Source organism: Mesoplodon mirus, assembly GCF_964341445.2.
Source record: "Mesoplodon mirus genome assembly, chromosome: 3".
In the NCBI taxonomy this organism is placed as follows: domain Eukaryota; kingdom Metazoa; phylum Chordata; class Mammalia; order Artiodactyla; family Ziphiidae; genus Mesoplodon; species Mesoplodon mirus.
Window position 1 is genome coordinate 162,111,733 of NC_138978.1, and position 15,035 is coordinate 162,126,767.

At 39.4% G+C, this 15,035-nt stretch overlaps 1 protein-coding gene across 5 annotated transcripts in view; it reads left to right on the forward strand.

The window, feature by feature from the left end:
- The first annotated feature begins 572 nt into the window (after window positions 1–572).
- ACBD6 (acyl-CoA binding domain containing 6) overlaps window positions 573–15,035 on the forward strand; it is a 227,427-nt gene continuing 212,964 nt past the window's right edge. For all 5 annotated transcript variants that reach the window (XR_014293615.1, XM_082616570.1, XM_082616572.1 and 2 more), the window contains exons 1-3: window positions 573–1,329; window positions 8,281–8,345; window positions 11,825–11,921. Coding sequence is in view for 4 of the 5 variants with exons in the window: in XM_082616570.1 (XP_082472696.1) it covers window positions 1,108–1,329; window positions 8,281–8,345; window positions 11,825–11,921 (384 nt within the window). In the remaining variant the exon portion in view is untranslated. The remainder of the gene's footprint in view (window positions 1,330–8,280; window positions 8,346–11,824; window positions 11,922–15,035) is intronic.

Consider the following 15,035-nt stretch of genomic DNA (forward strand, 5'->3'; position numbering starts at 1 on the left):
TTGGCAGGCAGATTCTTAAGCACTGTGCCACCAGGGAAGTCCTCCCTTCTACTATTACAGATTGGTTATTGACTATTTTCTTTGACACTATCACAATCACGTTACAGTTTCTGCAGTTTTCTGAGTTCCTTCAGGGCAGAACTACGTAGTACATTTTTGTTTTCACTTTTCAGGGTCTGCCAAAGCACAGTGGCAAAGGCTGAGCTGGGAAGAAGCACCGTGCTGAGGGCCCTGGAGTGTGGGTGGGGTCCCATAAAGCTCAGCGAGATGGGGGTCACGCACGCATGCAAAGCAAGACACGGAGAGATTGGACCAATCACACAATTTGGGCGTTGAAGGCCCCATCTCCCAAATTTTCATTCACTATTCAAGTTAGAACCAAACTCTCCAGCAACGGATGCAGGTATCCGAAGCTCATTTGGGGCGCTCGGGACACATAACCTTGGGAGGCGGGCGCAGGCGGAACCTTCGTCCTCAGCTCCAAGTTTCCCACGACTCCGCTTCTATCGCTACACTACCAAATAGACGGCCTCCTTCCCCCACCCCCGATGGCCTAGTGTTTTCAACGAAACGATTAACAGACACCTCAACGACTGAGGACTGTTTCTCCAAGCAGCGTTCCCCCAGCGCGGTCGCATGAGTCCCGCAACATAGAGGCGGTGCCCAACGAAGGGCCACCCACGCTTCCCCCGCTCAGTGAGAAAGAGGACGCCGGCCGTAGCTCCGGGCGCGTGCTCTGCCGCTCACGCCGCCCCGCGCTCACGCCGCCCCGCGCTCACGCCGCCCCGCGCTCACACCGCCCCGCGCTCACGCCGCCCCGCCTCCCTCTCTCCAGTACTTCCTGCTGTGCTGCTCTCAGACCCCCGCCGCGCCGTTGGAGGGACCCGGCGTGTCCCGAGCGCGCTGTTAGCCACGGTTTGCCGGAAGAGACCGGGCAGCGGGGGAGAGCTGCAGAGGGTGGCGGAGCCCGCCACGCACGCCCAGGGAGGGCAGGGGGAGAGAGGGAGGCAGAGTTAAGCGAGGAGCGCGAGTAAGTGAGCTTGGGTCCGACTTGAGTTCGGCCCCCAAGCCGGCGTCACACCCCGTCTGAAGAAGACAGGCGGTCACATGGCTTCGCCATTCCTGCCTGCGGGAGCCACTACGGACGACAGCGGCGGAGAGCTGAGCTCGGGGGACGGCTCCGTGGATATGGAATCCCTCCAGAGCCCGGAGACCGAGGCGTCCTGGAGGCTGACAGAGCTGTTTGAGAAGGCTGCCGCGCACTTCCGAGGCCTGGTTCAAGGGGCCAGCAGGGAGCAGCTCTTGTACCTGTATGCCCGGTACAAGCAGGTAAAGTCGCAGGGAAGGGGTGGATGCGGGAGAGCGACCACAGGCCTTCTCTTTCCTCCAAAAAACAGATAGTAAACGTGCTTGATTAATGGCTAGGTGTAATGAAGTTTGCGTGTGTGTGTGTGTGTGTTGTTTTATAATCATCTGCTAAGGATTAGCATTCTGGACATGGAAAGGACCTGTCTGCTATCCTAGGAGTGATATTTAGCTGACCCTGAATGACAGTTTTTCTGTGTCTTCTCTGACTTGCTCAGTGGCCTTGCACTTAACGCTTTCACCAGCTTCAGAACATTTACAAAACAAGATTTACCGTTCACTCTTGCCAGAGGGTCGTTTGGAAGTAAACGTAGTAACGTTAAAAAAAATTTCTGAGAATAATAAAGAGGGTGGTGCAATGCAAAATAAAGTATTACTACTTTTATTATTGTGATTTTTTTAACCCTAAATATCTTAGACATGTTTTGGCTGAATATGCTTGTGTTAGATACAGTTATAAAAATTTTAGAGCTAGAAAACACCAGATGAAATAATGCCCTTCTCTTAGGAATAAGGAATCCCGGAGAGAGTAGATAACTTGCCTAGGGTCATACAGAACTAGAACTAGATTGTAGCTCCTGACTCTAAGGCTCCAAAGATTACCTGGAAGTATGGGAATAGTAATAATAATGTCATATGACATGAGACATCCTTAATTTATCCTCAAAGAGTAATTGGGTTAGAAAAATAATTGCTTTATCATAATCGACAAATACTTGTTCAGCATCTTTTATGGCAAAACACTTGGGTGTTATGCCTGTGGGGGATGCAGAGAAGCAAAAGCATCATGACACTTGCCATCAAGAGACTTACAAAGTTACTTGAGGTGTTTAGATTTAAGCATGTGAAAAATCGCTTACAAGAGTTAAATAACAGTTCAGGAAAACTCCAGCTCTTTGGAACACTGGAAGGAATGAAGTTCTGGATAACAGCCCGTTTTATGCCTCTTGGTATCTGTTTCCCCCTGTATTCTTTAAAAAAAAAAAAAAGTTGTGGGGTCCCTCTGTATTCTTAAACTGAATATACTAAGTAGAGATGAACCTTCTTTTGAAGATTGATGAATATCAGTTAAAGTGACCTGAGAGATATAGCTGGTAGGAACAAATGGTATAAATTATAGTGTGGAATGAAAATATGCCTGAATTGGCCTCAGAATTTGTTTTCATGCAAAAGTCCTGGATATCTGTTTTCTCTTTGGTCATTTATCCTGTCCTAATAACATTAAAATGAGACTTTCAGTTATTTAACAAGAATTTATTGAGCATTGCGCTTGGACCAGTAACATGGCTGACTGAGATTCTCTGGACAGTATAAGACTAATTTTCTCCAGATTTCCTAAAAACATTGTTTTTCTTTCTATGACATATATTTATTGATATTATCATCATTATTAAATATCTGATATTCGAGTCATCAGTGAACTATAGTCACCTGTCAGCTGGCAACCATTCTGTCTCAGGTGTACTTCATCCAGATGGTCTGGAAGAGGCGTGTGTTCCTCACCCTCTTGACATTAGTGGGGTTAGAGAGATTCTGTTTCTGGAAATAAAATTCCTCGTTATTGGAGAACAATTATTAGAGAATTAGAGAATAAGATTATGCTTACTTAGATATGTTAGGGCACACAGTGTTTATCAATCTCTTCTAAATATGTTGTTTTTATCAGAATTCTGTGGCAGTATTAAAAATAGCATCTTTGATAGAATAACAAAGTTGAAAGTCCAATATAATTCCTGTATGGTGGATCAGAATTTCTCATAAAATAATTACATTTCTCATAAAATCAACCTTTATCATAAAATAATTACATTTCCTATTCCAAATAGCACTCTATTTTGTCAGCAGGAAGAGGCTGAAAATAAGCTGAGATGTGAACCTTACTTTCTCAGGCAGAGCCCTAACATAACATAATAGCTCTTTTAGTCTTGGATAAGCCTATGGCTGCACAATTATCTTTTAGTGAAGTTTCAGAAAGATCACACCAATTAACAGGGTTTTTTTGGTCCTCCATGCATTAGCCTGCACTCTCCCAGCAAAAGATAACTAATTGACACCTGTGAAACTAGAGGTTTCACAGGTGAAACCTGTGAAAATTTCAAGCTCCTGTTGAGGAACCTTCAGCACTAGCACAAGTGGGGATACTCAGCATGTCCTCCTACTTTAACCTGGGTGTACTTGATTCCCTGGCATTTACCATTGGCAAACTTTGTTGAAATATTCTGTTTCAGGGGCACTGGATATATCATACATATATCAGAACAGAGTTTAGATGATGCTCTGTTAAAGTGCTGCATTTTATAACTGTTTCATAGCTCAGGATTCATCATCCCTGATTTGGAAACTGTTACTTACGATGTCCTAAAATCCTGTAGTTTTATTTTCCCAGTCTTTCTGGATCCAGAACTATTCTTTGAATTTGGGAATACAAAAGCTTCTGTATCAGTGAGGATACTGGGTCAGCTGCTGAACTTTTATTTTTTTATTTTTTATTTTTTTTATTTTTTGCGTTACGCGGGCCTCTCACTGTTGTGGCCTCTCCCGTTGCGGAGCACAGGCTCCGGACGCGCAGGCTCAGCGGCCATGGCTCACGGGCCTAGCTGCTCCGCGGCATGTGGGATCTTCCCGGACCCGTGTCCCCTGCGTCGGTAGGCAGACTTTCAACCACTGCGCCACCAAGGAAGCCCTGAACTTTTATTTTCATCTCACATAATGGTCTGGAGGTAGGTGATCTAGGGCTGATAGGGTGCTTCTGTTTCATGTGATCATCCAGGGGCTTAGTCTTTGTCTATCTTGTAGTTCAGCCATCCATCAAGGCAGCAGTTCTCAAACTATGGTCCCCTGATAATCCCTCAGACTTTCACAGAATATAAAGTCAAAACTATTTTCATAATAATACCAAGACACTACAGGCACACCTCAGAGATATCAAGGGTTCAGTTGTAGACCACTGCAATAAAGCAAATAGCACAATAAAGTGAGTCACGTGAATGTTTTGGTTTCCCAGTGCATATAAAAGTTATGTTTATACTATACTGTAGTCCATTAAGTGTGCAAAAGTGTTATGTCTAAAAAATGTATATACCTCAATTAAAAAATACTTTATTGCTAAAAAATGCTAACCATCATCTGAGCCTTCAGTGACTCATAATCTTTTCACTAGTGGAGGGTTTGAAATATTGGGAGAAGTAGCAAAATGTAACCCAGGGACATGAAGTGAGCAAATGCTATTGGAAAAATGGTGCCGATAGACTTGCTTGATACAGGGTGTCCACAAACCTTAAATTTGTGAAAACCACAGTGTCTGCAAAGCACAGTGAAGCAAAGTGCAGTAAAACGAGATATGCTTGTATTTGCCTTTTTTCTGTGCTGTCATGGCAGATAAAACTGCTGATGTGTTAGCATGAACCAAGGCAGTGGTAGCAGACTGTACTAGTAGTTATTTTTTTTTAACCACTATGTACTCTGAGTTAAAAAAAGAAAAAAAAAGGCCAGTTTCACTTTAAAATGTCTTTGATGAAGCAGTGAAAATTATTGATTTTTATTCAGTATTAACTCTTGAGTACACATCTTTTTAATATTGTGTGTGATGAAATGGGGGTACACACAAAATACTTCTCCTGCATACTGAATTATGTTGGTTGTTTTGAGGAAAAACACCTGTGTAATTTTTGGTTGCAAGTTGAGCTACCCACATGAAACATGATTTTTACTTAACAGAGCAACTCACTGATAAACTATGCTTATTCAGATTTGAGCATTTGGCATACAGTTTCTTGAAAATGAGTGAAGTCAGCCTGTCACTTCAAGGAAAACAACTGACAGTATTTGTTGCCAGTGACAACATTTGAGCCTTTAAGTGAAAATTAAGTTTGGAAAATCTGTATCTGCTACCCGATCTTGACAGCTTCCTAATATTGAAAAACGTTTTTGATAAGATTAGTGGAGGTTTTAATGATTGTGAACTTCCGATATTGTACGTATAATGAATTGTGTCATTTGGAAGGTCTGCGTAACTCAGTGAACTGTTTTTTCAAATATTTCAGGGAGTGAGGTTACAAATTATGTGTGGATAAAAGATACATTGAGAGTACAGGTCAGATCAATGGATTTTAATGTAACAGTGTGAAAAATTTGTTGGTATCACTTCAGATTCCACATTGCAACTAACCTTAAAGAAACTGCCACTTGTTTAGTTTGGTGTGATATCAAAGACGAGTATCCACAATTATCTGAAAATGCTACTAAAATACTTTTCTAACAATGTATCTCTGTGAAGTTGAATTTTCTTCATTTACTTGAACCAAAACAGCATATAGTGCAATAGATTGAATGCAGAAGTAGAATACACCTGCCTTCTATTAAGGCAGACAGTAAGATTTGCAAATTGTAAAACACTGTCACTTTTCTCACTAAATTTTTTTCGCTTTAAAATATATTTTTTTCATAAAATTTTGTTATTTATGTTAACATGTAATGAGTTTATTATTTTTAAATGAATTAATACATATTTTAAAATTTCTTTTCATTTCTAATCTGGTAAATATTGATAGATATAACCCACATAAACAAAAGCTCTTTGGGGGGCTCAGTTTCTAAGAGTGTAACGGGATTATGAGACTAAAAGGTTTGTGAACTGCTGCCCTAAGATTCTCTTCCCATGGCCAGAGATGGCTCACCATACGCATGTTCTAGCCAGGGCAGAGGGAAAGGGAAGAACAAGCCCCCCGTTTCTTTTCTTTTCTTTTTTTTTTTTTTTTTTTTGCAGTACACGGGCCTCTCACTGTTGTGGCCTCTCCCGTTGCAGAGCACAGGCTCCAGACGTGCAGGCTCAGTGGCCATGGCTCACGGGCCCAGCTGCTCCGGGGCATGTCGGATCTTCCCGGACCGGGGCACGAACCCGTGTCCCCTTCATCAGCAGGTGGACTCTCAACCACTGCGCCACTAGGGAAGCCCCAAGCCCCCCTTTCTTTTTAAGGAAGATATTTATATCACTTTCACATACATCCAGCCCCCTGAACCTGGGCAGAAGTTGCATGGCCACATGTAATGTTCAGCTCAATGACCATGTGTCCGGCTGAGACTTCTATTACCATAAGAGAAAGGAAGGATAGATACTGGTATTTGTTTCTGCCACTGGCTGTTGTCTGGATAAAAAAACCACAAATAGTAATAACTGCTATTTTTATGATGCCTAGTAGTTTATCTCATTTCGTATTTCTAACACAGTAGTTCAAGTGATTTTAGAGATGCCAGAACTGAAGCCTAGATTCCATGTGGCGTATAAAACAGAGTGTTGTATAGTAGAGTAATATTGGACTTTGGTGTCTAACGGTCCTGGAGTCAAGTCTTGACTCCTCATTCAAGATTTACTCATGTGTGAGCTTCTCTGTACTCATTTATAGAATGAATTTGTAATGGCAAGCCTAACAGGATTGTTGTGTGGCTCATTTGACATACATATGTGAAACTTTTGGTTTATGGTGATTGTTCAAGAAAAGCAGCTCCTGCTCTTTCATCATTTCTTCCCCCGTCCCATCATAACCGGGCTGCCCCTGTGTAAATGTACATTTTAATAACAGCCAGAGGGCCATGTGATTAATGGCTAAGCAAATGGTAGAGATGATGGTTGTTAGGAACTCAGAGATGGATGAGATCATTGTAGATGGAAAGGGTTCTTAGAATTTGAACCTTGAGTGGGACTGCAAGGAGATTTAGCATTTTGAAAAGCTGAGAGAAGAGAAGTCTTTTTAGGTGAGGGAAATAACATGAGCAAAATAGAATAAAAATTCTAAATGCAATGAGTAGATCAGTCTGGATAGTGAGTAGACTATCAGTTTGATTTTAGCAAAATGCAAGTGTGTAAGAGTAGAAGGAGGTAGTGGGTAAGTCTTTGAGAAGTAGATGGGGTCCAGATTGTGGTATTTAGCTTTAGGGAAAATAGGTATTTTGTTGAACACATGCCTAATGTATTCATTCTATATGCAATAAACATTTTTTTACTGCCTTAAGTTAGACACTATGTTATGTGCAATGAGCGACTTAAGAATGGTTTCTTAGAGGCTATATTCTAATAGCAAGATGAGACTACACAAACCTTGCTAACACAAGGTAAAAGTGAAAAGTGCCATCAGAGAGGTATAGAGTAAGTGCTGTGAGGGTTCATCAGAAAGGGAGGTTACTGCTGGCAGTGGGAATCGAGCTGTGTAGTGAATTCTACAGTTGTGTGAATTTCACTTACGCTTATTCACAATGAAAATAATTACTGTGTAGTTTAACTACAAGTGTTTGAGGATTAAAAATAAGTATTGAGCACAAACAAGAGAAGATTATTGTGGAATAAATAGAATTTATATTATTGAGAAACCTTGAAATTTTTTGTGTGTGGCTTTTAGCATCTAAATTTATACTGACTAGTTTCATAATAGGGCACTTTAAAAATAGTGTGCTTTATCCTGGAATTTGAGAGAGATAAAATGCTGATAGTGTTATGAGAATCAGCACAGACAGACGGTATGATGAATTCTGATAAACTGTACTTTAAAGCTTGTTTATTGCATGTTTAAAAATTCTTCTACATTACAAATGGTAATAAGGATTGCATAATCTATATTTATAATTTGTTTTATATATATAATTTTGTCTACTAATTTAGGAATGCACTGTCACCCTTTTTTTTTAATGTATTACACTGTTAGATAACAGTTTTTTAATGCAGTAAGCCAAAGCAGCCTGTATTTAAAGTTTGTTTTTTGGTTTGCTTTTGCAAAGCATGTTAAATTTTGTTATTTTATATGATGCAGATATTTTCTAACCTATAGTTATGAAGTATACATAATAGATTTAAAAATTAGAAGTTTCTCTGACATTTCTTTGAAAAATAAGTTCTTGATTTTACCCCCCTCCCGCTTGATTTAGGTCACAGTTGGAAATTGCAATACTCCTAAACCAAGCTACTTTGACTTTGAAGGAAAGCAAAAATGGTAAGAAATTCTTGGGATCTAATGTGGTTCTTGTAAATGGCTTAGGTGTTTAGGAATTAGAAAGTAGTGAGCAGATTAAAGAATTAGTTTTCTATTAATCTCTTTCTGCTGTAGACTGTGCTAATGATAGGCAGTTGGGAGAGAGATTAAAAGATTAAAAGATTTTAGGTAAATCTCCTAAAGGATTCTTATGCCATGATGTTGGTATATAAGTAGTTCACAACAGACACACATCCCTTACATATGAATTGCTTCTTAGAGAGTAACCAAAAGAGCTATTGGTTGGAATTTTCCTTCCCTGTCATACAGCCCCTTATGGGTCACCACTTCTCCCCTCTGGAGGGATCTTTGGAAGAAGGCCAGGAGGATGGGAAGGTAGAAGAGCAGGGTAAATCCCCATTTTTTTTTACTCTTCTCCCCTCCCCAATTTTATCTGCTCATTTCTAGTGCCCTTCTGTTCCTTGCCCACCCATACCATGGTGAAGAAGTGCGTGTAATACCCTGTTGGGCAGAAGGGGGGAAAAATAGATACTGAGTCTACTTCTTTCCTAAATACATAAAAAGATTATGCCCTCCTAGATTTTTTTACTTATAATTCAGAGATTACCTCTTACCATTTGAGGCCTTATTTCCTCTTACCTTGTCTAAGTGAAAAGAGAGAAATTGCATACAATAGGGAACCTTAGTTATAGAAGGAAGGACTTTGGAGCATCAGCCCTGGAATTAAAAGTAGAGAGAGTAGGGTTTTAAAAGAAAAGATGAAATATGGTTATAGAGAGAAGAAGCGTATTTCACAATGTGGTCCCCTGGACAAGTTGCCTGTCTAGGAAATGTTTGTCACTCAGCTGTGAGGAGATGTAGAGTTTGAACCCGAATGCAAATAATAATGTCATTAAGCCCAACTGTTTAGTTCAGCTGACTTTTTTTTGTGTAAGACATTCTCAGTGAAGGAAGCAGTGCTTTGATTTTCCTTCTGGTGCAGGTTTTCTTTGCTGATGATAACAAAAAGTTCTCTGACTGGCATTTTATTACTGTTGTAGAGAATACCTGATGTAAATTTTATTGTGAGTTTTTTGTTTCAGTTTAAGAATTACAATTCACCATTATTTTTTTTCCCAAGTTTGCCTGTTATCTCGCTGTTTTTAGTAATTTTTAAAAGTTTAGATTTTATAGCTACTATAATAATTCAGTCAAGAATCATCAATAGATGTTAAAATCATTAGATGAAAAACTACTCGGGAACAATATTCACACAATCTGATCCACGGCTTACTTATTAATTACAAAGAGGAAACCTGGAAATACTGCTTTTACTAAGTCCTGACTCCTATCATTATGGGACAAACTGCTGTCATGTGATGAATTGTAAATGACATGTCACCTATATGTTGCTCTTGCCAAATATTTAACCTGATTCTAATCATGATTAATCATTTTTGGCAAGAACACTCTGTAGGTGAGGAAACAATCAGACAAATGCAAATTGAAAGATTTTATAAAACAGCTGGTTCAGACTCTTAGAAAATAGCAATATCATGGAAGACAAAAAAGGCTAAAGATACATGAAACTCAGTGCTGTGTGTAAATCTTGATTGGCTCCTCATCTGGGAGAAGAAAGCTATAAAGAACCTTTTGGGGAAGTCAGGGAAATCTGAATACGGTCTATATACATTTATTTAATAGTACTGATATTAAGTTTCTTCACTTTGAAGAATATATATTTGACATATATTTGGGGTAAAGTGTTAATGATGTATACAAGTAACTTTCAAGAGATTCAGCAAAAATAAATTTAGGAAACCTCAGAAAGATGTTCTGTTCATCATAGGAGCAGGCAGGTAGTGACAAAACTGTGGGACTGAGTTCTGTTTTACAGTAGATCAGTGGCTGTACATCCCGGTTGGAGGTAGAAAGAATTGGCAGGGAAAAGCCAAGAAGGAGGCCTGTCCTAGCAGCTGGCAAAAAAGAAGAAAAGGAAAATGCAGAAGGGGGCTCAGGACTAAAATATTGCCCTTGGTATTAAACTGCAGGAAGTCCCTACCTTCTTACTCACTGTATTCTTATCTCTGTCTTCACCTCCCCTCGCCTTTTTTTTTTTTTTTTTGTGGTATGTGGGCCTCTCACTGTTGTGGCCTCTCTCGCTGTGGAGCACAGGCTCCGGACACGCAGGCTCAACGGCCATGGCTCATGGGCCAAGCCGCTCCGCGGCATGTGGGATCCTCCCAGACCAGGGCACGAACCCGTGTCCCCTGCATCGGCAGGCAGACTCTCAACCACTGCGCCACCAGGGAAGCCCCTCCCCTCGCCTTTTTTTTCTTTGAATTTTATTTTATTTTTTTATACCACAGGTTCTTATTAGTTATCCATTTTAGACATATTAGTGTATACATGTCAATCCCAATCTCCCAATTCATCACACCACCACCACTGCTCCCCCGCCACTTTCCCCCCTTGGTGTCCATACATTTGTTCTCTATATCTGTGTCTCAATTTCTGCCCTGCAAACTGGTTCATCTGTACCATTTTTCTAGGTTCTACATATATGCGTTAATATACGATATTTGTTTTTCTCTTTCTGACTTACTTCACTCTGTATGACAGTCTCTAGATGCATCCACGTCTCTACAAATGACCCAATTTCGTTCCTTTTTATGGCTGAGTAATAGTCCATTGTATATATGTACCACATCTTTATCCATTCGTCTGTCAATGGGCATTTAGGTTGCTTCCATGTCCTGGCTATTGTAAATAGTGCTACAATGAACAATGGGGTGCATGTGTCTTTTTGAATGATGGTTTTCTCTGGTTACATGCCCAGTAGTGGGATTGCTGGGTCATATGGTAATTCTATTTTTGGTTTTTTAAGGAACCTCCATACTGTTCTCCATAGTGACTATCAATTTATATTCCCACCAACAGTGCAAGAGGGTTCCCTTTTCTTCACACCTTCTCCAGCATTTGTTGTTTGTATATTTTCTGATGATGCCCATTTTAACTGGTGTGAGGTGATATCTCATTGTAGTTTTGATTTGCATTTCTCTAATAATTAGTGATGTTGAGCAGCTTTTCATGTGCTTCTTGGCCATCTGTATGTCTTCTTTGGAGAAATGTCTATTTAGGTCTTCTGCCCATTTATAAATATCGATTGGGGGAGTTTTAAAATCTTAGGTAGTACAATAGTGTGTCATCTTCCAAAATTCAACAGATGTGCAATATATGTGTAATTTTAAAATTTCATGGGGCAGGGTGATTAGGCAAAAAAATGTCTAAAAGGGCTTCTTAGGTGGGGTGATAAGGTCTGTATTGCTATGGACCAATGAAATGCAAAAAGAGAAGGCTACTCATATATGGCTTATTATATCGGTATCTCCTGACCCTTAAAATGTGTGTGCCTTTTTTTAATAATAAAAAGAAGAAATATACTGTTTGTGTTCCTTACATAGTTAATGATAGGTCATTTTGGATATTCTCTACTTTAGGGAAGCATGGAAAGCACTTGGTGATTCAAGCCCCAGCCGAGCAATGCAGGAGTATATTGCCGTAGTTAAAAAATTAGATCCAAGTTGGAATCCTCAGGTAAGACCGAATGATTGTAAATAATATTTTCCAATAACATATTATCTTTCTCTCAAATAAATGTTTAAAACTAAGCTTTAGGCTTAAATAACATCCTTAAAGTTTTATTTTCTCAAATCAAAAGATTATAAAGTTATTGCAGTATTTATCTAAAAATACTATTGCTTATATGTTAACATAATCAGCCACTGATACTGAGAACTTCTCTGAATTGTAGAGCATTTTTAAAAGCATAATTGTAATTTCAGTCGTGTAAAAACTCAGTTCATTTCAGAATTTGAAAGAGTTTAACTTGAGATCATATTATTGAGAAATGGAAGTTTTTTTTTTTTTAATGAGCACTTTCTATGAAAGTACAAAATGCTTGTTGATAGGGATAAAATATGAATGACATGCTTTCTGCCATTATGTAAAGTACCTTATAGAATATAAAACATATCAAAAATAGAGTAACAGTATAAAACAATAATAATGTGAATGCTAGGGTATCCAGTGGAAGAACAGATTACTTTGGATTTTGGCAGCAGTTATTACATTGTTACATATTTATTACTAGTATGAAGGAATTTTATTCCACCAGTGATGGAATCTTAAAGTGTCAGAGTTGTAAGGAATCTTAAAGATTTATACGTTATGACATATAAAAGTATATCTTAATTATGAGTACAAAGGGGGAGAGATAACCAAGTTAGGATATCTCTAATGATACAACCGCCTTTCGGAAATCATTGAAACATTTCCTGATGTTTTTGATGTGCATGAGTATTCATTCTCAGAAACATTCCTTTTTATTAATATCTTTTATAAAACATCAAATTTGCATACAGATACATACCGTAAAGGTCCTAAGGACTTAAACTCTGAAATTCAGTGGTAAAAACAGGTGCATCTCTGAGCTGAACTCAGCCTGAACACAAATGGCATGATATTTATTTATTTATTAACATCTTTATGGAGTATAATTTCTTTACAATGATGTGTTAGTTTCTGCTGTATAACAAAGTGAATCAGCTGTACATATACATACATCCCCATGTCCCCTCTCTCTTGCGTCCCCCTCCCACCTTCCCTATCCCACCCCCCTAGGTGGTCACAAAGCACCGAGCTGATCTCCCTGTGGCACGATATTTAAAAAAAACAAAAACGAGACTTGAAATTGCATGCCTTTAAGTGAGCCCTTACTCTTCAGGTCCAGCCGCTGTGGTCTCAGGTCTTCCCTATTGACTTATACTTGACTGTTTCTGATGCCTGGCTTATGTAGGTATTTGAGTTGATAACTTCTGATAAATGACAGAATTTATGATTTCTTACCTTCAGTACTTTAATCACTAAGTAAAATTCCGTTAGCTATGACTCTTACAAATGCACAGTCCATGTAGTTAAGTAGTTCTTCCTTAGGGAAACCCAAACAGGCATTAAGGATGTTTTTAAAAATACCTAAATCTTACCTATTGAACTTCTAAAACTTGAGTAAACTAAGCAGAACCAAAGATACTTTCTTTCTTTTTTCTTTTCTTTCCAACATCTTCATTGGACAAAGATACTTTCAAGTAAAAATGATTCTTTAATACATTGTTCTAAAAATATGTTAACATCATAATCTAGTTGTAAACAGGAATTTTACGTTTCATTTATGTTTTAATTTTTAGTTTAAACATTCTGAGCTGGTCCCTTTGACTCATAGCTTTTTTCCCCCTTGTTTTAGATTGGTATGGGGCAGATCATAATCTCAATCTCAAGAGATTTGGTATTTGGTTCATTATCTTTTAGGTTAAAAGAACCATTTTCTTTTGATACTTGTTTCTAAAAATGATGAAATAATAACGACTCTCATGCTGAGTGTGTTAAGTTCTTTGCATGTATTGCCCTTTGAAATCTTCATAAGAATTTTAAGAATTAGGAACTGGTATTGTCTGTATTTTAAAAAAGAGAAAATTCAGGCACAGAGGGGCTTAGTAACTTTTCTAAGATTAGCCAGCTAATGAATGGTGTTGCCAGGATTTGGACCTATCCTTATATGAGTCCAGATCCCCACCCCTGATCACTCTGCTATCTGTTCTATAGCTGACATTATGTGTATTTAAAAAAGCATGTAAACTTAAGTGTATAGAAAATTCAAGTAAAGATAGTTATTTATTTTAAATTTATTATTTTAAAATTTTATTTTATTTTTGGCTGCGTTGGGTCTTTGCTGCTGCGCGCGGGCTTTCTCTGGTTGTGAGTGGGGCTACTCTTTGTTGCTGTGCGCGGGCTTCTCATTGCAGTGGCTTCTCTTGTTGAGGAACATGGTCTCTAGGTGTGCGGGCTTCAGCAGTTGTGGTTTGTGGGCTCAGTAGTTGTGGCTCATGGGCTCTAGAGCGCAGGCTCAGTAGTTGTGGCATATGGGCATAGTTGCTCTGCGGCATGTGGGATCTTCCTGGACCAGGGCTTGAACCCGTGTGCCCTACATTGGCAGACGATTCTTAACCACTCCGCCACCAGGGAATACCAAGATAGTTACTTTTTAAATCAAAGCTACAAGGTACCTTGAAGTAGAAAATGAATAGTGCTTTAAAATGTAACCCTTTGCCTGTTATCTGTTTTGTTTCGTCTTTCTCAAGACTGTACTGTTGAATGTCTAATATAGTCAAGGCAGTTCTTTTGCTTTTATGTACATAGTTTTTTGGGAGGGAGGCAGAGAGGGTGAGTTTTTCTTTTTTTTTTTTAAAATAAATTTATTTATTTTTATTTTTGGCTGCATTAGGTCTCTGCTGGAGCACACGGGCTTTCTCTAGCTGCGGCGAGCGGGGGCTATTCTTTGTTGCAGTGCGCGGGCTTCTCACTGCGGTGGTTTCTCTTGCTGCACAGCAGGGGCTTCAGTAGTTGTGGCTCGCGGGCTCTAGAGTGCAGGCTCAGTAGTTGTGGCACACGGGCTTAGTTGCTCTGCAGCATGCAGGATCCTCCCGGATCAGTGCTCGAACCCCTGTCCCCAGCATTGGCAGGCAGATTCTTAACCACTGCGCCAGTAGGGAAGTCCCAAGGGTGGGTTTTTATTTTGGTATAATTTACTTTTATTTCTTTTTTTTTTTTTTTTTTTTTTGCGGTACGCAAGCCTCTCACTGTTGTGGCCTCTCC